Raw genomic sequence first — 25529 nt, 5'->3', positions numbered from 1 at the left:
CTAATGATCCTGTGATACCCAGGGCTCCACCAGGTCACTCTGTCTGGGGCAGTGAACTCTGGGCACATGAGGTAAGAAGGTTCATTGAGTAGTACCTCCTGTCTCCCTGGGAGGCTGCAGGGCAAAGTCCCACAGGCTTTTCCCACATCTCAGCACTTCTGGCCAGCCCTCTGGGCTCCCCTGATTCCTCCCACAAGGAGATTTTCATAGAATCTTGGAAAGGTTTAGGTTGGAAGAGACCCCTAAGATAACCTAGGTTCCATCCTTCCCCTTCATCCCCAAGAGCAGGGATACCATCCACTGGATCAGGTAGCTCTGGGCCCCATATGGCCTGGCCTTGAACACTTCCATACAGAGCACTCACAGATTCTCTGGTCAAGTCTGTGTCAGGGCCTCACTATCACCTGAATTAGAATTTTCCTCCAAATATCTGCCCTCTTTCAGCTTAAAGCTATTCCCCCTTGTTTTATCACTACATGTTCTTGTAAAAAAATCTCTCTCCAGGTCTCTTGTAGCCCTTTTAGGTACTGGAAAGTGCTCTAAGGTTTGCCTTCACCTCTCCAGGCTGAACAACCTCAACTCTCTCAGCCTGTCTCTCCTTAGCACAGGTGCTCCAGCATTCTGAGCCTCTTTGTGGCCTCCTCTGGACCAGCTCTAAGAGGTCCACATCTTTCTTGTTCTGAGGAATCCAGAGCTGGATACAGCTCTCCAGGTGGAGTCTCCTGAGGGCAAGACAGAGGGGAATAATCACTTCCCTTGACATGTCTTCCCCCTAGCTTTTGGTGCAGCCCAGGGTGTAGCTGGCCTTCTGGGCTCACGTTCACTTTTATATTCCACCAGAAGAACTCCAAAGTCCTTCTCTCAATGAGTTCTTCAGCCAGTCTGCGCTCGTGTCTGGGATTGCCTCAGGTGCAGCACCTGGCACTTGGACTTGCTGAACCTTATTGGGTTCTTTGGGCCCCATTCTTGAGCTTGTCCAGGTGCCCCTGGCTGGCCCCATCCTTCAGGTGTGTCACTGTACCTGCAGCTTGGTGCCAGCTGCTCATCCTGTCTGTGTCACTCAGCAAGGTATTGAAGACCCCCAGTCCCAGAACAAAGCCCTGAGGGAGACCACTCATCACCAGGCTCCAGCTGGACATGGAATCACTGACCATTGACCACAACTCCCTGGCTGTGTCCATCCACCCAGCTCCTCCTCCACTCAATCCTACACCCCTCAAACCCAGGTCTCTCCAAAGGCCTCACAGAAATCCAGGTGGATGATGTTGGTGAGTCTTCCTTTGCTGACCATTGCAGTCACTCCATCACAGAGGGCCACCAGATGGGCAGGGACAATTTTCCCTTCGTGAAGCCATGCTGGATATCTTAGAACACCTCCTTGTCTTCCAAGGAGGTGCCCTTACATTGCTTCAAAAGGATCTGGTCCATGATTTTCCCAGGCACAGAGGTGAGGCTTACTGCTCTGTAGCTCCCTGTGCCTTCCTTTCTCCCGGTTTTAAAAACAGGAGTGATGCTTCCTTTTTTTCCAGGCAAGGGAATTCCCTTGACTGCCATGACTTTTCAGATGTGATGGAGAGTGGCTTGGCAACATCAGCCAATTCCCTCAGGATTCTGGGATCTATCCCCACAGACTTGCATGTACTTTCTCCATGGTGCAGGGAGGTGGGCCAGGGTGATCTCCTATGCTCAGCACCCACCAGGCTTCACTGGGGCACTCTGTCCTGTTTGGGGTCCCAGGCAGAACAGACGGGCTCAGGGGAGGCCACTGGAACTGTGGGACTGAAATAATCACCCTGAGAGCAGGGTCTGCGGGGCTGGGGCTGGTTCAGCACGGAACAGAGAATAGTTTGGGGTGGCTCACAGCTCCTGGTGCCTGTGGGGATGAGATCAAGTGCATGGGGCCAGGGTCTTGCCAGTGAAGAACACTCCGTGGCAGAGACATCAGCAAAACCTACAGAAGTTCAGCATATGGTTAGAAGGGGAAAAAATGAGAATTATTAGGCACTACAGCAGGAGCCAGAGGAGGCTGTGGGATGTTTGGAAGTTTTCAAAATCTGGCTGGACAAAGCTCTGAGCTTCAGGATCTGAACTCATTCCAGAATCCATTGTTCTCCTCCAAGTAAAAGTCTGGGGTAGAAGCTACCCATATCTGTGCCAACTACTATGCTTTTTTGGTCTGTGACCTAGGAGTTGGTATTGTTTTACACAAGGCTTTATGTAGACAGAATAACTACACATCCAAGTGAATTCCTGTTGAATCCAGAGGGCTCACACTCCCCAGCTGTCAGGTTACACATATGCTAGGAAAGCAATGTACTGTAGCAGCAACATTAGTCCACAGCAGATGGCCTGTACAAGCTACAAACACTGTGACAAAAGCTTCAGAGCATAGTGTATTGTTCTCTTTTATCTGGCAGTCAGTGCAGAAAGAAACGTGTTGGAAAGTGCATGCTCAAAATCAAGTAATGTAAAAATCATAGTAAGGTCTCTGTAGAAAGATCTGTTTTGGTGTTTAATTCCTCACACCACACTGGAAAATACTGGTCTGTGTATGTGGCTGTTCAGCTTAGGCCAAGTTTGTTTACATGAGTTTTAACTGCATTTTGATTAAATTAAAATACTTTCAGATAACCACAGTGATGACTGCAATATGATTAATGACTCATACAAAAACAAACTGATCTAATTTACTCGTAGTAGGCCCAGCTAGACCTGCAGGATTTGATTCACTATTTTTCAGATAAATATTATTCTTGGAATTGATGTTCCAGATTAATTGCTGACGATTCCTGACGTCATTTTCCTAGAAGCTTTTTATAGAGCACTCAGCGATCCACTCTGGAACTGCTCGGTCCCATCCTGAAGCTGGGAAGACTCACCCTGTGACAACAGTCAATAGAAATGGGCTGGCTGCAGTATTTGCCACTTTAATGGCTCATGCAATTATTGGCCTTGCTTTGGAATATTCAGATGTCTGGCCTTTCCACAGCAGCTCTGCAGAACCACAGGAGGACAATGTGCAGCTTCCGCCTCCCGTTTGTCCTTGTTATTACAGGACAGGCAGGGACACAGACAGGACAGAAGCTCAAACAAAGCCTAAATATTAGAAGAGTTGGCAAAGAGTCTGCATTCTGAAACACTGTAACCCCCCCCTAGAGCCCCCCCCAGCAGCCCTTCCTGCTAACAGACACAGACATCAGATAACCGTCTTCAGAGGCATTTGTCAAATCCCAATCATTTTTATTCCCTTCCCTTTTAGCTGTCTGGCACTCCAAATAAACCAGTGATTAAATAAGGAAACTTTACATGGGTAAAAAAAATTTTTTATTCCCAGATAAACCCTCTTGAAGCATACAGAATTCAATACCTCCCTTTCCTAGGCTGTTTCTGCACACAGAGATTTAAAGAGTTTGATTCCAATGCCAGTCAGAGCACTGACACTGCTGGGATAAGCTTCCAGAGTCACGATCCATGGCTGCTAGAACCCTGGAAGATGACCTCTTCTCTGAAATGCTTGGGGCAAGAAGTGCTATGCAGCCTGGTACTCAACTTCAAGTCCCATTTGATCTCTCTTGGCAGACCTCATTTCCTGCAGCTGCAAAATGACACTGACCTGATGGCAATGGGAGCATATAAAAAACCAAACAGTACAGATAAAACAGATACATAAAGGGGTTAGATTCCAACTGCAAGCCCAGTGCTGTTGTGAAGCTGGACTATGCTGTAGGAATAGCTCCTGGAGGCAGCATGCCTTGCAGACACACCCTGGACTGAGATGCCCCTCCCCACCCCTTGTCCCTTACTTCCTTAAATAAATGGTATAAAATAAATTAATACTTATTACAAATTAAGAAGTTAATATACTTACTGTAGCTACTGCTCCTAAATCTCTGTATAGAGGAAAAAAATTAAAGTAAAAGGCCTTGCAGCTGAATGAGAACTTTTATTATATGTTTAAGGAAAATTTGCAGATTAGAGTCAGCTGAGAAATCTTTTGTGGGTTTCCCCATACTTGGTACTGATTTTAGTGATGGAAAATATCTAGATATTCCTAATACAATTACTACACCCACATAATTAGCATAATAAATATATATAAGCCTGTCAGGATGATAGTCTAATGCACTTGCCACTGTGTTATTTTATAGTGAATTCCAAGTATTCTTGGCAGCTGTTTGAGTGTCAATCAGGCTAAAAAACTAGCAACAGAAAAGCAATTGCTCTCAAAATAAAAAAAAAAAAATTGCTCTCAAGTATGAACCCTGCATAAAAGAAATTCTAGTCCCTTTTATCAGTAACCACTGGGTTTCATTTTGATGTCATAATAACTTTCCATCACTGTGTGCAACAAAATTGAACTGTAGGTTCTTCTCTGCAGACTCCAGTGCTAACATCCACAGTGTCCAAGGGCTGATAGGAACTCCAATGGTATTTCCACACTTCTGAGTGCTGCTGAAAATTATTTCCCTCATCCAAGGCAGTACCACTGCTTCAAAGTGAGATGTCTCCAAATCTGAAGGATCCAGCTCCTTTTGCTGACCTTTTTTTTCAGACCACGAGGTGTGCAGACATGAGAGATTACAGATAAATCCAAAGAAAAGCAAGATCCAGACCCTCTTCCTGCAGCTGGTAGGGGCTGAAGAGGTTACAATCACCTTGCTGCAAGTAACCACTGCCTCCATGCTCACTGCCTGATATCTCACTGTCTAATTAGCAGCTGATTAACCTGCACAGCTGCTCTTTACCATAATGACAAACAGTGTGAACCTGCTTCAGTGTTAGTCCTGCACAATGAGGAAGCCTGGTAGCAGTTTCACAGCACAAGTAAACCCCCTAATTATTTTTGTACCAGAAGAAACAATGCTGCCAACAGGCAGATAAAGCTCCAGAATGCCTGTGGAATAAGATTGAGGGTGAATTAATGAGTTACAGCAAACTGGAATCTAAGTAGAGGTTCATCTGCTCCAGAGACGTGCCTGCAGTTGGTTCAGCCTTCACAAAAGATGCACTGGTGTTCTCAATTAATTTCTAATACAGGGAAAGCAAGTGGGAGATCTGCATGGAGAAGTCAATTCAAAGGAAAATCTTACCCTAATGGCAAATAAACATTACGGCCTAGGACACCTCCCATTAATTAATTTGTATTTCATGTCCATAACCAGTGGGAAAAGACTGCTTTTGAAGCATTTTTCGGGGATAGGTCACTTATTGTGAAATCAGTGTGAAATGCTGCCTTTCATTAAAGGTAAGGTCATGTTACTGCCTTGTCAGTCAAGGTGCTAACTTCCCTCACCTCTCCATTACTTGCATGTGCTCTATTTGATCCCAAGCCCCTCCAGGCTGTGCTGCCCTTCTGGAGCTCTGCTACCCGTGTAACAACTCTTCCTAACCCCTACCAGCAGCTCAAAAGCTTGCCTCTCCCTTCCATCACCTCTGTTATCCAGACTGACAAGCATCTGCCTGGAGTACTGCCCTCTGCATGCCTCCTCCCAGTTCAACACAGACTAAAAAAGTTGCTTTTTACACCTTCAGGGCCTTGTTCAGGCCATTTCTGTCAGTGCTCTCTTGTTTTTGAAAAGCTTGCACCTACCTCAAAAGGTCTGAAACAGAATGTGCTGCTTTCTTGCAAGCACAATTTCACCCCTTGCTTCCCTAAACAGTTCTTTGGGGTGAGATTCACTTTCACATCCTTTATCTGCCATCAGTCATAGAACCTGGGTAGGACTTGTAAAAATTATGGCAAGGATAAGGCAGCCTGAATTGCACATGGATTTCTAAGACAGTGGGATGACCCAGGTAACAAGGAGGATGTGTGTACTCACTGCATGTTAGTACAGAGGTTGAATTGACTTACCAAGAGCACTGACTTGAGTCTTTGCCTCAGTCCTTGCCATGAAAACCACAGAAACTCTTCCCAAGATAAGCAAACCTGAGTATCATGTCACAGGGACTTCTTTTGTGGCTGGAGAGGTGACACACACAACCTGAGGTGACAACACAGTGTACTGATACTGTTACAACAGGTTCTGTAACAATCGGGGTCCTTGAACCCAGGAGTGTGAACAGAGAGCAGTTCCTGGGAAATCATGGACAACCAAAAAGAGCTGAGAGGGGCAAAGCCATGGCAGCACACAGCTGGAGTGAGTGCACCATGGAAATCAAGTTACTTGCAAACAAGAATCGAAAAGTAATCATCATACGCATTTGCCACCAAAACCTCTTTCTAAGTCTTTGGCTTCATTTCACATCTCTCTCAAATCAATTCAAGTTTTTTTCCCTTTGCATAGGAGAGGTTTGTATGCTGACTGAGTCAGCATATAAACTGTTGTAAATGAAGTTAGCTAACTGTGATGTTTCAGTCTGTACACAGGGCAATTACCCAAAATAATTCAGACACAGAATGAAGAAAAAAAAAATCACCAAGCACTGGCTGTCAAGGAGAAGCACTATGAAACTAAATGATGAGAGTGCTCTGGGGAAGAAATTCCAACCCTCAATTCTTGCAACTGCAAGAAAGAACTGGAGAGCCAAGCCCTGCCAGATTTTATGGAGCTGAATGGGCTGAGCTAGAGGAAATACCAAGAATCTGTTTATTTATTATATTCCTCATATAGTGAGTTGTCATAAGTTCTTGAACCACTCAGAGGAAAAGAAAAATCACAGCTTCTTTTTTTTTTTCCCTAATTCTATTTCAAAATTCAAATAAATGGAGAAGGAGAAACCCTTCATCCTTAGCCATTCACAGCCTCTGGAGTTGTTTCCCAGTTATTCTGGGGCTTTTACAAGCAGAGCAAAACAGCCACTGTGCAAATGAGCCCTTAGCCCTAGGCAGAACTGCTTCTCAAACTAACCAGCAAATACAGAAGTCAGAATGAGTAGTTTAACACAATCTGAGCAGAAAAGAGTAGTGAAACTGACACAACCCCTCAGCATGAGGCACTGCAGTTTGCATGTGAAGCTCAGCACTTACATATATCTGGACTGCTGAACGAAAAGTTTAAAAACAAAAAAAATCCCTTTTATCTTCAAAGTATAGACTTAGGTATCAGGCAGGAGTGAAACTGAACAAGCAGCATATTTTAAGTTTTAACCACCTAAGCAAAAAATAGCAAGTGATATTTTTTTTTTCTCTCTCTCTCTCTTTTTTTTTTCTTTTAATGGCTCTCCACGCAGAGCAAGCAAGTTACGCCGTGCTGTCAAGAATGCTGGATTCCTACTAGCAACAGTCAGCGGTTTCTTTCTAGTTGCGAAAGCTGCAGGAGGCTCTGGCTGTCTGTGTGTCAGAGCATGATGAGCAGGACGCTGGCAGAAGCAGCACCTCCAGCCCTGTGTGTACGTGTAGCACGTCCCCATTCCCTCATTCCTGCCGGGAAAGGGGTCTCCCTCTTTCCCTCTGCCCGGCAATGCTGTCTGCTGGCCGTGCTGCTGGGAGGAAACAGTGAGGAAGCCAAGACTACTGTAAAACAAAATGAGTTAGAAGATGGTTCTTATTACAAACATCAAGCTGACAATGTGGCAGGCTAGAAATTCTCTGGCCATTACACAATGCTAGGAAATTTGGAGTTTAACTGCCATGAAGTCAGCCTGACATAAGTATCCCCTTCTGCAGAAAGACAGCCTGTATACAAAGAAAATGCCACGGGAAATCCCACACCTGCAGATGGAAGAGGTTACAAGGCGCAGGGGAAAGGGTCTCTTTTACCAACACAGCTGGCTCAACTTTAAAGTTTATTTGTGGCAGCTCTCCTCCTGTATTACCTAAGGAGCACCAGGGCAAACACAGGTTAATAACCCATCAAAGGCATGCATCAACCACTCAAACACTGAACTGCAAACTACTGAACTCACCATGAGCCAGCAGCGTGCACTCAGAGCCCAGAAAGCCAAATGAATCCTGGGCTGCATCCAAAGCAGCGTGGGCAGCAGGTCAAAGGAGGCAATTCTGCCTCTCTCCTCCTCCTGTGAGACCCTCACCTGCAGTGCTGCATCCAGCTCTTGGGCCTCAGTGTTAGAAGGACATGGAAATGCTGGAGCTAGCCCAGAGGAGGCCACCAAGTTCATCAGGAGAACCTTCCCTGTGAAGTCAGGTTGAGAAAGTTGGGGCTGTTCATCCTGGAGAAGTTTCCAGTATCTGAAGGAGCCTGCAGGGAAGCCAGAGAGGGACACTGTTGGGAACTGTAGTGATAGGACACGGAGGGATAGGTACAAACTGAAAGGGGGGAGATTTGGGGAATCTCCTCTTTTTAGGGGAATCACCCCTATTTATTCCAAATTTATGTTGGATATAGGGAAGATATTCCTTACTGTGAGGATGGTCAGACACTGGAACAGGTTACCTGGGGAAGTTGTGGATGCCTCAACACTTGGTGATTGATGTTCAATGACAGGTTGGATAAAGCAACCTGGAGTGATCTGGTTTAGTGGGAGGTGTCCCTGCCCATGGCACAGGGGTTGGGAGTAGATGGTCTTTAATATTCTACAAAACCAGAACTGGTAGAACTGAGGTGCTATAAACCAGCAAGTGTGTATTAATAAACTTGTGTAACAACTTACAAGTGGTGTGTCTTGTGCCACTCATTTCCAGAAGGACATTGAGAAGCTGGAGTGTGTCCAGGGAAGGGAATGGAGCTGGGAAGGGCATGGAGCCCCAGGAGAGGCTGAGGGAGCTGGGAAGGGGCTGGGAAGGACAGGAGCAGAGGGAACAGACTCAGGCTGGGGCAGAAGGGGGGTTAATTTGGATATTAGGAAGAATTTTTTCACAAAAACGGTGAAAAGCATTGGAACAGGCTGTCCAGGGGGGTGGTGGAGTCACCATCCTTTGAGGGATTTAAAAGATGTGTAGATGTGGCTCCTGGGGACATGGTTTAGTGCTGGGTTAATGGTTGGACTCACTGATCTCAAAGGTCTTTTCCAACCTAAATGATTCCATGATTCCCTGAAATTTCTCATGAATTCCTAAAAACTCCTGAAACTAGTGACTTCTAGTTGCTGAGTCCTTGATACCCCAGGAATTGCAATTAAATATAAAGAAGTTAGAAAGACAAGGATTTCTCCCAGCTGCTGTGTGCACTGAAAGATGCAATTTGGAAGATTTGTATTTCAGCAACATAATTCACCTTCTCAGTCTGGGCAAGCCTTTAACATTCCCACCACACCACCAGAAATTCCACATTCTGAGGAGAAGAAAAGCCTCAGAAAGCTTCTCACCAGAGGCCTCAGGCTGGGGCAGAGGGGGGTTAATTTGGATATTAGGAAGAATATTTTCACAGAAATGGTGAAAAGCATTGGAACAGGCTGCCCGGGGAGGTGATGGAGTAATCTCCCCTGGCCGGTCTAGGGGAGATTTAGCTGGATATGAGGAAAAATTTCTTCACAGAAAGCGTGACTGGGCATTGAACGGGATGCCCAGGGAGACTGCAGAGTCACTGCCCCGGAGGTGCTCAAGCAACGACTGAACGCGTCACTCAGCGCCAGGGCCGGGCTGACACGCTGCTGTCCGCTCACAGGCCGGACTGGCAGACCTTTTCCGCCCGCAATCGCTCCGTTCCTTCTCTCTCTATCTATATATAAATATATATTTTTGTATTTCTGCCTCTCTGCCCGCGCCCCTCCTCCCGCTCTCCCCGCCCTCAGGCGCGCCCGCGCCTGCGCCGTGCGGGGCGCCTGAGGCGGCGCATGCGCGTCCCGCCCTCCCGCCGAGCCCGGCGCCGCCTCCCCCCCTCCTCCTCCCTTTCCCGGCCTCTTCCCCGCCACCTCTTCCCGGGGAAGGGACGAGGGCGGCAGGAGCGCGGCACGTACCCGCCGCCATGCAGATCACGCTGAAGACGCTGCAGCAGCAAACCTTCCGCATCGACATCGACCCCGAGGAGACGGTGCGGCCATTCCCGGGCTCCCTCCCCGACCCCGCCATTTCCCTCCCCCACACCGCCCCCCCCCACCCCCCCCCCCCCCCAGCCACCATTCCCGGGACGCGGCCGTGGGCAGGGATGCGGGGATCTGTGCCCTCGGGAAAAGAGAGGGACGGGCTCCTCCTGTGGAGGTGTCTGGAGATTCATTGAGGGGTTAGGGCCGCGGGGGTGGTGCGGTGTCCGCCCGGGATGATTTTGGGGGATTTAGGGCCGCGGGGAGCGGGGTGAGCTCAGGCGGGGGTGATGAGGGATCCCCTTTTCCTCGGGATGCTGGTGGGTAGGAGTGACTTCCCATCTTCGAAGGAAAGGGGCTGCCGTGGCCAAACCTCCGGCGGAAGGACTTTTTTCCCCCCTTGTTTTTGAGGAGAACGCCCCGGAGGTGGGAGGGGGAATAGCTCGGGAGATGGAAGAGGGGAATAGCTCTGAGGTGGAAAAGGGAATAGCTCTGAGGTGGAATGGGGAATAGCCCAGGAGGTGGAAAGGGGAAACAGCCGGGGAGGTGGGAGGGGGAATAAATATCTCACGTAGTTCTGGGGAGGAGAGGAGCTCTGTAGGAAAGGAAAGTTTTTCCTTTCGGGAAGCGGGGTGCCGTGGGTTAGCAGCCAGTGGGGCGCAGGTTTGTAATGGGAGCACTGGGAGAGGGGATATTGCGGCAGCATCCCTCTCCCGGGTGGGGCTGGGGGGGGGTCCAGCAGAAGGAAAACGTGGTGGTCCTTCCCATCCTTCCATGGGGAGGCTGGGAGGGTTGTGGGGCTTTTCTGCCAGGGCAGGAGCGTGATTCTGGGGTTTGCTGCCAGGTGCATCGCTGTGTGCCCCGGCAGGTGTGTGGAGCTGCGAGGGTTTATTTATGGTTTGGCCTCACGGGGCGAGCTGCAGTGATTAATCAGTCTGCACTTGGAGGGGAGGGAGTGCAGCAGAGACTCTGCTGACCTCGGTGCTGGGGTGTGTGTGATGGGGTTCACAGCAACCTCCTTCCCCCTTCCCGGCGCCTCTGGATGCTGTGAGCGAGGAGGAGACATGTTTTGCTTCCAGGTGAATGTTTTCTTCTGGCACACAGGAACCTGCTGGAAAATCCTCAGGGAAATGCAGTAGGAAGGGCCCTAAGTGAGTTGGCAGGGTTGGAAGTTGCCTTGTCACTTGCCTGGTTGTTTTGGTAGCCAAGTCCAGACACTCTCGTGGCCTTGGTTTGAAACATCTGGGGAGGCTGGCAGCTTTCCTTTCCAGCCACCTTTCCTGTGACAGGTGGGCAGTGAAGCTCTAGAAACCATGGGGCATTGTATCTGCCTTTATAAAGGCTGCTGGTTCACTCTCTTCCATCTTAAGAAAAATAAAGGATGACAGCTCAAAGTTGGACTAAGACCTCATTTGGGTTACCATTGTGACTGAGGATCATGGCAAATGCCCTAGGAGAAGCAGGGGTCAGAAACCTTCAAATATTTATAACATAAGTCTTTGCTGTTACTGAGAAAACTCTCTTTTTTTATTTTTCTTTCTTTTTTTTCCCCCTCTTGCTCTCTGCATTCAGTAAGGTCCTGGGAAGTAAATTCAAGGAGAGGACTGAAGGAATGTTGCCAGTCAAAGCCCTCACCAGTTTATGAGACAGCAGAATGCAATGACTGGAAGTTGGATTGTGGGAAAATGAGACTGCACCCTCTGTTTATAAATGTAGCTGCTACAGTAGCTCAAAATAAAAATGCTCCTCATGAGCATAATTTCAGGATTTGGCCAGGAATGGGTGGTAAGACAGAGGAAATCTGGTAGAATTTGGGGGGAACTTTGTTTTAAAAAGAGCAGGATAGAAACTTGATCTTATTAGCTGTAGAAGTGAAAAATGTGTTTAAATTTCCGTGGCACACTTTTTAGAAAATTACTAAGAAATTACTTTTGGAAATACTAAAAATCATAGAATTAGTAAAGAGAAGTACAGCTTTGAGCCTTCAGTTACAAACTGAGTCTTAAAATCAGAAAACACTTTGAAATATGCTATGTTGAGCAAGTGCCTCACAAGTGTGTGCTTTGAAGTTCTCGGTCAGGTTTTTTTTTGGAATACACAGATTTTAGCTGAAAGTTTGCTGCTTTCTTAGATTAATTTCCTGAGACCTTGAAATGTGTTTCGTGGAGTTTGGGAAACATTACTTTTAGTCTTTGGACCATGTGTGTGTTTCTCAGAGGTAGGCTTGTTTACTTGGATTTCTGCCCTGTGCTGTGACAAGGCCAAAATTCATGTGGTTGCGATAGGCACGGGGAACCCGTTGCTCCCAAGCTGGGCTCTGGTTCTGTAAAATTGCTTTTGTGTTCCTTTTTGTATTCCCTTACTCTCAATACCCAGTTAATCTGGAGAGACTTGATGTTACTGTGCAAGGCAGCAAGGTTTAATGCTTGTAACTGAGAGCTGTCGTTGATAGGAATATTTCAACCAACCTCCAGTAATAATTTGAAGCAGCATACTTCCCAATAACTAATTAGCCTTGCTAATTAGCTCTGTGCACAAGCAAATGGTCTTTTTTTCTTTTTTCCCTATTAAATCACACAGTTGGATTTTAAACTTGCCTTCAACAGAGTGACTAGTTTTGGTTTGGCTGTGTTTTAAAACATTGGCCAACTGAGTATTTTGGGTGAGTGAAAACTCTACTTGAAGCTATTACCTTGCTTGACAAAGATACTCTCAGGTACCCTGACTGACTAAAGAAGATGAAAATATTTAGCCTCAGGCCCTGTTATTGTGGAAGGCCTGTTATCAAATTAAATTTTTGCAAACCTGGCTGTTTTTTCTTTAAGTTTTATGGTGGGCCCATCAAGCTCAGCACAGGGGTGGATTTACCCATTGTGGCCTCTCTGGTGTTCCAAGTGGGGCTTGAGAATTTAGATTTAACCAAGTAAATGAAAGCACGTATCCATCTGCACAAGCTGCTGCTTCTTTTTGTTGGCTCTCTGTGAGAAAGTAAACATGTTAAACATTGTTTTAGGGGCAAATAATAAGTGCTGTCTGACTCTGGTGGCCACATTTCTTGTGTGAGGTGACACTGTAGGCTTTTAAATGTGGCACTTCTCTTGTGGTTATCGCTGTGTAGACACGAAGCAGGGTTTTAAAAATCTCCAGCAAACATTCTTAACTTGGAAAGCGAAACACCAGGCAAAAGTTAAGTCTGTCCCGTTTCGTTTTCAGCTCCCCCCCCGTGCGCCGTTAACCTAAAAACCTGATTGTCAGAATGCAGAGAGAAGTGCAAGGAATGTTCAGGATGTCAGCAGTCCTTTGGCTGCAGTCTGTGTGTCACATAATCTGGGCTTTCACATTTCGCTGTTCCACCACAGCCCTTGCGCACCCAGGCAAAGCCAGCTTGTTTAACACCGTGTCAGCAGAGCACTCAGCTGTGCAAGTCTGGGTTTCTGCCGTGTTCTGGTGTGTCCTTAGTGTGTGCGCTTTGTGTGGAGGTTTCGGGATGCTAGCGTTACTGTGTCAGAAGAATTAACTTTGTAGCAGTTCTGGAAAAAAAAATCAGGAACTGCTGTTGAATGAAATGGTGAAAGCTGACTCCTGGACTTGTGAATGAGTGTGAAAATACCCTTAAAAACCTCCTTCCTACATGTGTTTCAGTTAATCCTAAAGCAGTTGCGGGTAAGGGGATTGTTTTAGTATTTCCCTGGGAGTTTTATCATTTTATGGTTAGAGCAAAAGTGCTCAGTTCAAAATCCAGAAGTATCCTTCTAAGTTAAAGATGTTTTTCAGACCTTGGTATTTTTTTTTTAATTACTCTTTGGGTTGTACAGTAGATCTCTTTCTCCTCTTCTGGAGGATTGTTTTGTTGTTCTTGCCTCCCTTTAGGATTTTATTATTGTGTATGTGTGTGCTTGCACAGGCAGAGGAGGTGTGAATTTGAAGGGCTTGTACTTGCTGCTTGTGGTTTGATACATGACTCTGCAAAATTGTAACTTCGGCGACCACTAGAATAAAAATAGATCAATTTTCCACCCATTGTTTTCATTTTTCTTCACAGCCTGTAGCATTTTGGAATTTTGGTCTGCTAAAATTTATATTTGTTTAATTAACTCTCTAGGGGCTTTTTGCTACTGCTGTTCTTTGGTGGATAGTCCTTTTCTTTTTCCTGATTAGAGTTAGGATTTTCAAGCAAGGAGGTTGTCCTGATTCTTGGCTGAAGAAGGCTAGGCTTTCACAAGTTCAGGAATATTTTCCTGAAATTCTAGTGAGTGTTTTAAATATCATTTCCAAAGAACTTAAGGCTGGATGACACATTTTTTTTTTTTAATTTAATGAAGGAAAGGATAGGGTAGCATAAATTACTTCATACAACTAAAATTATTTTATCCGTATTGGAATATATTTTTACATGTTGCCCATTTTTAAAATTCTGTGGCTCTGTCCATAATTTTTCAACTAATTTATTGAGAATTTTCTTTGCTGACAGCTAAACTAGGTAAGAACAGTTAGCTTTGTACTTTTAATGATTTGGCAGTGTTATGTACTGTATTTATCAAAATCTAAACTTCCCAAGGTGGCCAGTACACCGAATAAATATAGAGATTGTACACACTTAAAGAAGGTTCTGTACACATATTTAAGGTCTGTTTTGCATTTATGACTGGAAAGCATGTCCTTGATATGGATAACAGCAGGCTGTAAGGTGTTCCCTTTGAAAATTGGTGAAAAAGGAGAGTACATTTTAATTAAAAATAATTAATACGAGCAGATGATCCTGCCGCTGTCTGGTGTCCCATTGCTGCTCTTGTGTGTAAATGTGGGTATTTACTGACAAACCTTTTGAAAGCATTTTCTTTGAATTCCTGAAACACAGGAAAGGTTATCTGTAGGTGTGAGGTAGGGGGGTGTAAATTTACAGCACTGAGGGGTAGGGCTGGCAGTGTTTTCTCCCACCGCGGTTTGTGTCTTTGGTCAAGGCTCGCTCCCGTGGGTGGAGTGGGCTCAGTGAAACAAACCTCTCCTTATTTCTCAGGCCGTGGGGATGTGCAGCATGTCTCACCTGGAGCCTGTGAGGATGGCTGTCCTCTGCGTGCTGCCCTGCAGGGAGCACCCAAGGAGCGGGAAAAGGAGAGGGAAGGGCTCGCCGTGGCTGTGAGCACACGGAGAGTTGTCTGCACACCGACTCTGGTTCTCCCTCTCCTTGTCTTTCCCTGTGTTTTTGTGTCAGAGGCATGCAGTGTTGGAAAAGGGTTTTTTTAACATTGATTGAAATGTCTTGCCGGTTTTCTTCATACTCAACCGTGTCACTTTTATACTTGTAAATCACTTTGTGGGGAATATGCCCAGTGTAAAAACTGTCTGCCCAAATCTACAGGAGGATTTTTTGTGCTAATTAACAAGACCATTGCAAGAGTCACCACTCAGAATGTAAGCTTTCTTACTGAAACAAGCCTTTGTGGCTTCAGAGGCAGGACTGTCCGTCTTGCTGGTTTTCTTCAAGCTGCAGATAGCTGAAAGCTCTGCTTTAGGTTGACATTGGTGTTCCTCTGTTAGTACAAAGCTGCTTTTAGTCACCTTTTTGCATCAGAGAACTGGCCCCGGTGTCTCCTCTTTCAGACAGGGCATACATCAATTTTGAAATGCAGGGCAGAAGTGTGTGGAGGCCTGGAGGCCAGCTTTGAGATCAGAAATTATTTCTCTTGATCTCTGGTCAGTGCACAATGATCACTAGACTTATAAATTTCACTTGTGTGTAGATGAGATGCATTTTATAGAGGAAAGTAGAAAGGTAGAGGTAATTGCAGAGAAAGTAAATGTCGGGGCTGAATTTAGATTTTTACCTTGACAATTCCTGATTATTTTTCTTCAGAGGATGCTGCTTCTTTCTTTGTATGCAAAATTCAGCAGCAGTAAATACAGCAAGTAAATAGAGGAGCTTATGAATGCTTTATCCTGTCTGTTTTTAAATGCTGGAGTAATTCTAGATGCCTTGTTTATTGGAGTACAACTGTTTTGGTTTTTTTCCCAGGCACTTACTAAGCTCGTAAGCCTGCCTGGATTCACAAGGCTCTTCCTCTCCTGTGGTTCTTCCCAATTACTGTATCTGTTATGCCTTTGAGGCCTGAAGTAGGGCAGTGATCTGTTCATGTAACCACCATTATTATTGCCTTCTGACTAAATATGACTGTCCTGTTTAGAAAGAAAATATAAGAGAACACTGTAAATGGAGTTTTGTGCCAGAAAAATCTGCTTTTATGATTTGTAGAAAGAAGTAGCTGGAACCAAATAGATTCTTACCAGTAAAAGAACTGTAAAGCATTGACTTACGAGCTTAGTAATTTCTTATCCTCTGCATGTTTTCAGTAGTGGGCACAGTATTTGTCATTAATCAGTTGCTGATCATGGAGTTTGATTAAGGGTAGTAAAACCTGTTGCACTGGTCATTTTGTTGCTTCATTAGCAGGTTTATTGTCTGATACAGCTGCATTGTCCTCGCCTGACTTTGAGCAGTAGCTGTGTAGCAGTACAACATGTGGTAAATATATTTACAAGGGCAGTAGGAGGAGAAAACTCAGGAATATTAAGCCTAAATTCTAAACAATTTTTCAGAGTATGATGCCCTCCCCCCAGGGAGGAGGAAAAGAGCAAAGCCAGTTGGAGTAAAATCTTTTGTGCTTGCCTAACTATGACTTTTCTCAAAGTCTGGGAGAAACACGTTAGCTTACTACAGAAAAAGATGAAGAGTGGTACAGAATTATAATGTAAATTTAAAAAAACCCCTCTGTGCAACATTTATCCTCCAAGAGAAGCACTTCAGCAGAGCTAGGTTGGTAGTGAGAGTCTTTCAGAGTTGGTCTTGGGATCCATCTCTTCAGAGTCCCTTAATTCATTTGATAAGATTCTAATTACAAATCAACCCAGAAGCATGATGTCATTGAAAAATACAAGGCTTAATATTAGTACCTGTCTGCCTAATTGAGGGTCAGACTTTGGTAAACAGCTCTCAAATGAGCAGCATGGATTAATTGGAATTGGGTTCATTAACAGGTGAAGCCCTGAAGATCATCGATCCTGAAACAACCAGGGAGAGTAGTGATGCTCTTCTGCTTTAAGTGTGCTGGCCAGTTGTTCCCAAGGACAATGAATTTCTGCCTTTGGAAAGAGGTGCCTGGAGCCTGTGGGAAACTGTGACTGACATGAAAGAAAACTAAAGAGACCTGCTTGGTTTAGCTCAAAGTTTTGGTGAAATTATGTACATGTTTTACACTGGCAAGCACCGGTGGATGTGGGAAGGCTACTCATGCTTGAATGATAACATCAGCACAAGAACAAATCAGTATTAATAGTCTGTGAATTAACTTGGGGTGTAATCTAGGAAAAGACTTCCAATATCAGAGTAAACTTTGTAGCAGCCTCGTGGTAGACGTAGCAAAGAACCTTGTCTGTGGGTGCATCAGATTCCTGATGGAGATCATGGTGTGGAAGATGAGTTTGTGGCTTGATGTCAGAAGAGATCCTTTCCAGCTTTGTGTTCAGTTTCTCCCAGCATCTCAAGAAGTTCAGCAATTTGTCTTGCCTGTGTAATTATACATTAAAATCGATGAAAGTACACTATTCACCTTTTCATTGGGATTTATGAAATGAGTCTCTGAATAAACTGATGATTCTTGCCTCTTCTGTGTTAGCATTTATATGAGGTGGGAGAAATGAAAATTGGTGTGTGAAGGGAAAGGGAGGAGGGTGTGTGATCAATGGGAACTGCTTGCCTGGATGGAACCCAGCATGCCCTGCTCGCTTAGCTGGCAAAAAGTGACTGCAAAGAGCAACTGGGAAACTCAGCATTGGTGATTTCATGAAACCCATTTTTAGATGCCTGTCTGGGATGCAGTTGATGACTGGTATTTCTTTGGAAGACCTCCGTTTTTCAGTTAGGAGTCAGTCAGCTCTAGCTCTTTATTAAACGGACTGCATGGCATAATATATTCTCGAGGACATTGCATTTAGTTTCAGAGTAGTAGGGAGAGTTTCATATCTGAGTTCATAGGGGACAGAAGAAAGTCATCTTGGCTTGTTAGTGTGCTGTTTCTGAATCTTTAGGGTAAAGTGTTTGTAGATGAATTGATGCTCAGTCCTAAAGTTATTGCCATAAAGTACAGGCTCTGTTTACTGTGCTGTGAAATTTTATAAGGGTAGAGGAAAAATGGGATTTGGTGAGGTCTGAAATACATTTTGAACCCTAATTAGGTTGAATAAAGCTAGGAAGCCTGAAGGTTTAGTTTATGGATCTGTATTTATGAGTAAAATAAATCATAATCTGTGAATGATTTCTCGGTTTGATGGATCAATGTGCTGGGTGTGCTTCCCCAAAATTAATTTTCACTTAATAACCAATGGTGGTGCTGGAGTCAGATTCTCAGCCAACTAATTTGCTGGAGGCAAAGTTTAGGATGTTGCTTTTTTCAGCCTTTCACTGCACCAGCAGCTGGAAGATGCAGTTGTATTTTCTGAAAAGCATTGAGAGAGCCTCTCTCTCTCTCTCTCTCTATATATATATATATTTATCTTTCTCTCTATTTTTTTAGTTCCTCCTTGAAAATGGAACATCTATGGTTTAAATATAAATGAAAGTGGATCGTTCTGCTGTCTGACATACCGGTTGTTTTGCATTTTCCCCTCTTACACAGAATTAATGGCACAGTTATTTCTTACTATGCCTTCAGTCACTCCAGTGAGAACTACAAGAGGAAATCGATGTATCTGATCTTATCTATTCCTTTTTTTCCCTGAGAATTAGTATTGTATCCTCTGCAAATGATGTGTTTCTGGCCTCCTAGACTAGGCAGTGATGAAAGCCAGAAGATAGGAAAGCACTTTTTATTTTAGCCCGAGTGTTTTCTTGAACTTCTGTCTCTGATAGGAGAGTGATGAGGTCTGCAGCTGACTGTATTTTCTTGCAGGTTCAAGCTCTACTAGTTAAGAGTTGGTTTAAGTCCTTTTGTTTGTTCCTTTGAAGAGGTGTGATCCAGTCGGTTCATTGTATCCATTTGAGATAGGACAGATTCCCTTATCTAAATCACTATTCTTTATAAAGCAGTTAAGCAATGCTCTGAAATGTTTTTGAATGTAATCTTGAAATTACTCGACTATTTGATGTATTTTCAGTTTTAAAGGAGCAACTTGAATGACATGACAGAATTTTAAATTTTTAATTTGTGATTAGGAGTCCATGGTGGATTACTGTCAGTCACCATAAGATTGAGTATCTTTGGATGGCAAAAGTTCACAGTAGAGTGAATGTCCAATTAAATGAGAGACCCATGTAAATGATCTTCCCCTTTGCAAATGGCAGTGTCCCTGGGCATAGGTAGCAAAATACTGTAAATTGGCACAGTTATGTTAAGCTTAAATTCCTTTTAGATTTTTGTAAGCTGTCAGCCAGAGAACAGAAGTAATTTGTGTTCCAGTTTAGTATATAATCTGTTCTTAAACTGATTGATGTATGTGGCGAGAATACAGGCAGAGAATAAAGACCAGCACTGAAAACTGTAACGGCCTTTTCTCCTCAGGATTTCCAGTCTTTTCAAGAATTAAGAAGTTAATGGTGGCCCCTGTACTGGCAAGCTTTAGCCAAAGATTATCTCTGTTCTCTAGGAGAAAACCTGTAGTTTGTTTTTATGTTCAGAAGACCACATGGTTCTGTAACCTCATGTGCTATTTGCATTGATAACCATTTCACTGAGGCAATAAATACCAAACTGCTTCAGGTGGATCCAGTTACTGCATAGTAATTAGTACATGTCTTTAGTCTGTCCTGGCCTAAACCACCACAATAATAAAAATTATGTCAGTTATTAGCATGCAGAGAGGGGTTTTGGATTGTGGAAGGCGCCTGTACAGCTGAAGCACAGCCACCTGAATGTCCAACAAGGCTGAAACTGCCTGTGGGTGCTGAGTTAGTTTTCCTAGGTGTAATCCTGTGGGATATTGTGGGACTGTGTGCTCTTGGTGGTGCTCAGCGCATGAAGGATGTGGACTGTTTGGAGCTGGTCCAGAGGAGGCCGTGAAGATGTTCAGAGGGTGGGACACTCCTATGGAGACTGGCTGAGAGAGCTGGGCTTGTCCAGGCTGGAGAAGAGAAGGCTCTGGGGAGATCTTGGAGAACCTTCCAGTGCCAAACAGAAGGTTCTTTATAAGAAAAATGTATATAAGATACATCTACTCTTAGCAGGCCTGTTAAGAATAGATGTAAGGAAGGGATTTTGTGCAGTGAGGGTGGTGAAACACAGTGGAACAGATTCCCAGAAAAAAAATTTTTCCCATTTCCTTTGGCTCCATGGTGTAAATGGAAGTTTGCCTATGTCTGGAGATGAATGCCACCTGCCAAAGGGATGAAAGCGTAGTCCTGTTTGTTGCAGGCTTATGGAGGGGGGTTTGCAGACTTATTTTGGGAGGTTTTGGAAGGCAGCAGTGCCTCAGGTCACTTGCAGTACATCAATCACGGCACAGTAATAACAAGGGGAAATGCTACACACAGGTGGTCAGCAAAGGCAAATGAATTGTTGGATCCTCCTGCAGTAAATATCTTAACTCCTTCTCATGGATCCAGTTATTGTGCAGTAAATCAACATGTGTGTTCAGTGTGTCCTGACCTGGACTGTTAGCTGTTCAAACATTTATGTTTGAAAGAACACATCTTGGTTTTGTTCCCTGTGGGAAAAAGACTGTTGTCTGGAATAAAACAATAGAAAATAAGGGAGACTAAGTTGACATTTGAAGCCAGTACCTTGATTTATGCAGTGGACATGAAACAAACTTTAATTTTCTCCCTGAAAATAGATTGTGCACATTAGTCAGATTGCAATATTTCTTACAAATCTATGACAAACATGGTACCTGGGTACAAAAGAAGTAGTCTGGAGTCATTATCTTTGAGTGATTGGTACAAGAGCATAAGAATATATAAGGAAGGTGTTAAAAAGTAGACATTTGCAAACATAACACGCTCTTAATGTGATTCAAGGGATTTGCCCTAGTGCATGCAGGACTTTAACTGAAGTTGTGTGAAGTATTAGACAGTATTATTATTAAAATTTAGGAAAAAAATCCTTGATGGCTTATCTGTGGTGAAGGAGATTGTTCAGCAGCAACATGAGTCACTTCCATCCTTAAAACTGGGGAGGAATTAACAAGTTCATATTTTTAATTTTCAAGAAAATATGCTTTAAAAATAAATGTAAATCCAAGTATAGGACAGACTGCTGTAAAGTAAGTGCCTGAGAATGATGATGCTTTCAGCAAACTACTGTCAAATTTGATTATCCTCAGGACTTATGGGTGGCTGTGAGCTGCTCTTAGTTTTACTGTGGGAGAGGAGCTGCCTGGTTGGAGACTAATTCCAAAGCATTTGGCAGGTGCTGGGATGGCATGTATGATACAAAATACCAAAAGCATCCTTTCTTCATCTGCTGGGGAAAAAGAGCTGGCTCCCTATTTTTGTTTAGTTCCATAGAGGGAAGCAATATGTTGTGTTCGGTATCCTTGCAGAGCTTTATGAAATAGATTTTTTGAATATTCAGGAAAAAAACCACCAACCTTTAGAGGGTGATGTTAGCTTGTAGTGATAAGCTCATAGCAGATTGGTTGTCTTTGGTTTCCCTACACTGGGATTGTCTGCAAAAAAGCAAGAAGAATTGACTGTGTGTGCAGGCAGTTTGTCTTATAACATGACTGCAGCTGTGTCAGTGCAGGAATGCTTTTACAGGAGCTTCCTTTCCCTCCTCAGGGTGGCATTACAGAGGTTTCCTGGAGAACTGAGAGCATTCTCATACATGACAGCAGCCAGCGGTGCCACTTGAGCTATTGGTGCCGTGAAAGTGTGGGTGATGCATCAGTGCAAGCCAGTAAATGTATAGGCTTAGAATTGCTGTGTGGAGCTCCAGAAATTGTGGTGGAGAGGGAGGAGTTGAAAACAATTTATGTAAGATAAGCATCTGAACATTTTGCACAAGTCTTTGCACGTGGGGACTTCAAGGCTGGATGTCATGGTGATCTTGCCAAAAAAAAAAAAAACAGGAATTCCCTGAAAAGTGGTTATGATGATGGAAACCTTCCTCTCTGTTTATAGCAGCTGTGCCCTCTGCATTCAGGGAAAGAACAGGGCAAATGGGTCAAGAGATGAAAACATTTTTGCTCCCCACATTTCTTAATTTACTTTTTCACTGTGTTGTGCACTCATACAAATAACTTCTCATGGAAGAATTAATTACCTGATTTGATTCAGCACAGAAAGGGAAAGGGGCATGTTGCTCTGCAAAGTGGTTACAGTGACATATTCTGAAGACTGATAAACTTGACATAATCAAGGCATGATTGAAACTACTCGTCAGTATTTAAAACTTGAAGTATACTTAATTAGGTTTGTACTGTGAACTTTGTTTTCATTAAGACTGTTTTTGTGCTTCAGGTGAAGGCTCTGAAAGAGAAGATTGAATCAGAAAGGGGGAAAGATGCCTTTCCAGTAGCTGGCCAAAAACTAATTTATGCAGGTAATGGATATTCTGAAGATAACTTATCTGAACATGCTTTCTTTTATGTTGTTGTTTGACTTGGATGTGAATGTTAAGTCTTCTAAGAATTCTGAGTACTGAAGTAGAGACAGGATAAAAACCTCCACAAACACAAAAATTAACTCAATGTCAAAGGGAACTCTTAATTTTTAATTAGAATTTTTTAGGTTTTAATGCATGTGTGTCTGACATCTTTTCTCTTGTGACATGATATCTTAAGAATATGCTGGGTGAAGAAGAAATAGCTTTTTTTTACAAGAATTCAGGATTTAAGCAGGTCAAAGCTGCTGCTCTGGCTTAATTATTTTCTTTTTCAATTTATGCTGTGTATAGCTGAAGCACTGCTGTATATACCACAGAGAATTAAAAGCTAGATTATTTCTTTTGGATTGACAAAAGAAACTCACCACCAAATCCTTGCTGTACAAAGGTACTTTCAATACTTTTAAGCTCTGTCAGAGCTTGTGCATTATGCACTAGCAAAAAGCAGGCTAATGTCAGTTAAAAACATGAAATTAACTTATTTGAGCTTTATTTTACTTGCCTTGTTCATTCTGGTGCTAATACAGAAATCCATTTTTTTGTTTTCACTTCATCTCAGAACTTTGGTGCTATTCCAGTACTCCCTCTAGTGTTTTATTTTCTCTAAAACTGGGTCTGAAAGAAACTTTGGTGGACTTTTCACTTTTGTCATGTACTGCTTTGTAACAAGTACAAAGCTTTCACTTGTGATAAGCCAAAGCCACTGTTAACAGTGGAGAGATGCTGATGGGAGAGAAGCTGTGAGTCTCTGTGTTTGTACAGCTCCTCTGGACAACATCCCATAGCAAGTTTTATGTCCCTGGTACTTCACTGGGGGGAGTGCACGTCAAGAACATGAAGGTGGAAGTCTCTTACACAACCAAGAAATGTGAACCAGGCATAAGGTTTTGTGCAATGTGTGTATTAAGAGTGCATGGCACTCTTAATATTGTGTTACTGTGATTGCAAAAATCAAAGATCGCATAAGATTCTGTGACATGACTGGAGTGTTTTGTGAAGTCAGAATGTATCTGCAATATTGAATAACCCTCACAAGCAGTAGGAAATGTAGGAAATAAGATTGATAATATAATATTGTACAAAGACAGATTATCTTTTTTTTTTCTTGGACAAGAGATATGAGGGTATATTGGTGACGTTTTTACTTTTATTAAAATGAATTATTATTAAAATTATTAAACTGTGGAATTTTCATAGTTTGGTAAAGCAAAGTGACACCCCCAGCTGACTTTGATTAGAGAGGCTCTGATTGTCCATTGTGTTGACATCTGAATTTGGGTAAGCTCTAGAAGCCCTGAGACTGGTGGGTTCTGAGAAGACAGGATGTCTGTATGTATACTTTCAAAAAGTATATATATTATATTGCAAACACATTCATTAAATCCTTCCCCGAAGTGCCTATAAAAAATTGTGAGTAAACCCTTGAAGGTTCTGAGTCAGATGCTACAGGTATTGCTGTTACTGCACTACATGTAATACTTCCTTGAATGTTTGACCTGCAAGACTGGTGGAACCAGTCATTTGTGTTCTGAGTGCCACACAGTGCATGTGTTGCTTGATTTCCTTGCAATCATCAGGGTAAGGATGTGTCCTTCTTGTTGCAGTCCACTGGAGATGTTATGAAATGGAAGTAGTCTGTGGCACATCTTCAGAAAATGAATCAGTTTTAATTGCAAAATATTCCCTGAAAATTCTGTAGTGGAAATCAGTGCTGTAAAACTCACTGGAATACAGACTTGTTTTTCTGATTTGTGGTGCTACCTCCAAGTCAGCTTATTCTAAGAAAAGGCAAAGAGTATGTGATTTACTGTGTTCCTAAGTTCTTGTAGAAGTGATGCAAATCTGTTTTGTCACAGTACCACCTCTACTTGTGAAACATCGAAATTTGTAGTATAACAGATGTTTCTGGGTTTGTCTGATAGCTTTTTCATCCTTCTGTCAAGGTGGGAAATTATGGAATAGTTCTAGCTTTTTTTAATGTTTTAGCCTTGCAAATTGTTAAAGTTGCAAGGTCACACACTTGTTATTGCAGGCAATGCTCTTATCTGAAGAACAAATGGAAGATAAGTAGAAAGGAATTTCCCTTACTGTGTAAGCAGACATAAGTTACTTGGTTAAGCTTTTTGTCTGTTAATGCCTTTCCTCTGTATTACATGTATCTTTGTTAAGGATCTTTCCAGATTCCAGGGACTCTTTCCAGATTTTATGCTTTTATTTTAAATGGTTTTAAAGCATCTGCAACACTTAGGGCAGCGGCCCTCAAGCTATCCACTACTCTGTACATCGCATGAGGAAAAGTGTAGCTCTGCTGCCAAAGCTTAATGGCCAAACTGCTTTTTTTGAATTAACATTTATTTATAATCTGCATAAAACATGTTTTCTTGAGGAAATCCCAAGATCATTTCTTGATTTGTTAAACAGCTTTTTAATTTCTGCCTGTTTAATTTCCCAGGTAAAATCCTTAATGATGAAACTGCTCTTAAAGAATACAAGATAGATGAGAAGAACTTTGTGGTGGTTATGGTGACAAAGGTGAGTAATCGTTTCTTTTGAGTAGGAAGCTTCATTAATTTAATTCTATTTCTTCTTGTGATTAGTAGGTGTATATATCCATTCTTAAAACCAGTGGAATTTCATCATAAGCAAATTCAGATCAACAGTAAAAAGCTTGTGTGAATAGATACAAAATATTGCTTCATAGTCTTGGTTTGCCTGGGCTGATTTTTGCTTTTGCTCTGTGCTGAATATATGTATTAAAGAAAAAAAATTGCTAATGGCTGATTTTACTGTTTACTCTTTCATGTCTCTCTGTTATTTTTTCCCTTTTACTATTAAAAGGAAGAAGGCTACCTAGGTAGTTTGTGGTTAAATTCTCTGTATGGATCTCTTCCAGCCTTGCCATGTTGCTTTTCATAGTTCATGGCTTTTTCTCCTGTCAAACTCAACAGCATAAACCAGTAGAGACAGGATACATCTGGCAGTAAACAAACCTGTGGGTTTTGAAAGCCTGCAAGTGCAATTTATAGGGAATGACTGTGACACGTGTTTGAAGTATTTCTTCTCTGAACCACTTGT

At 43.2% G+C, this 25529-nt stretch overlaps 1 protein-coding gene across 1 annotated transcript in view; it reads left to right on the top strand.

Moving 5' to 3' along the window:
- Positions 1 to 9719: 9719 nt before the first annotated feature.
- RAD23B (RAD23 homolog B, nucleotide excision repair protein) overlaps positions 9720 to 25529 on the top strand; it is a 35771-nt gene continuing 19961 nt past the window's right edge. Inside the window, exons 1-3 of the mRNA XM_059491753.1 lie at positions 9720 to 9872; positions 22310 to 22391; positions 24907 to 24986. Coding sequence (XP_059347736.1) covers positions 9807 to 9872; positions 22310 to 22391; positions 24907 to 24986 — 228 coding nt within the window. The 5' untranslated portion in view covers positions 9720 to 9806. The remainder of the gene's footprint in view (positions 9873 to 22309; positions 22392 to 24906; positions 24987 to 25529) is intronic.

Source organism: Ammospiza nelsoni, chromosome Z (assembly GCF_027579445.1).
Source record: "Ammospiza nelsoni isolate bAmmNel1 chromosome Z, bAmmNel1.pri, whole genome shotgun sequence".
Taxonomy (NCBI): Eukaryota; Metazoa; Chordata; class Aves; order Passeriformes; family Passerellidae; genus Ammospiza; species Ammospiza nelsoni.
The sequence above is the reverse complement of the archived record's forward strand: the minus strand, read 5'-3'. Positions and strand labels throughout refer to the sequence as shown.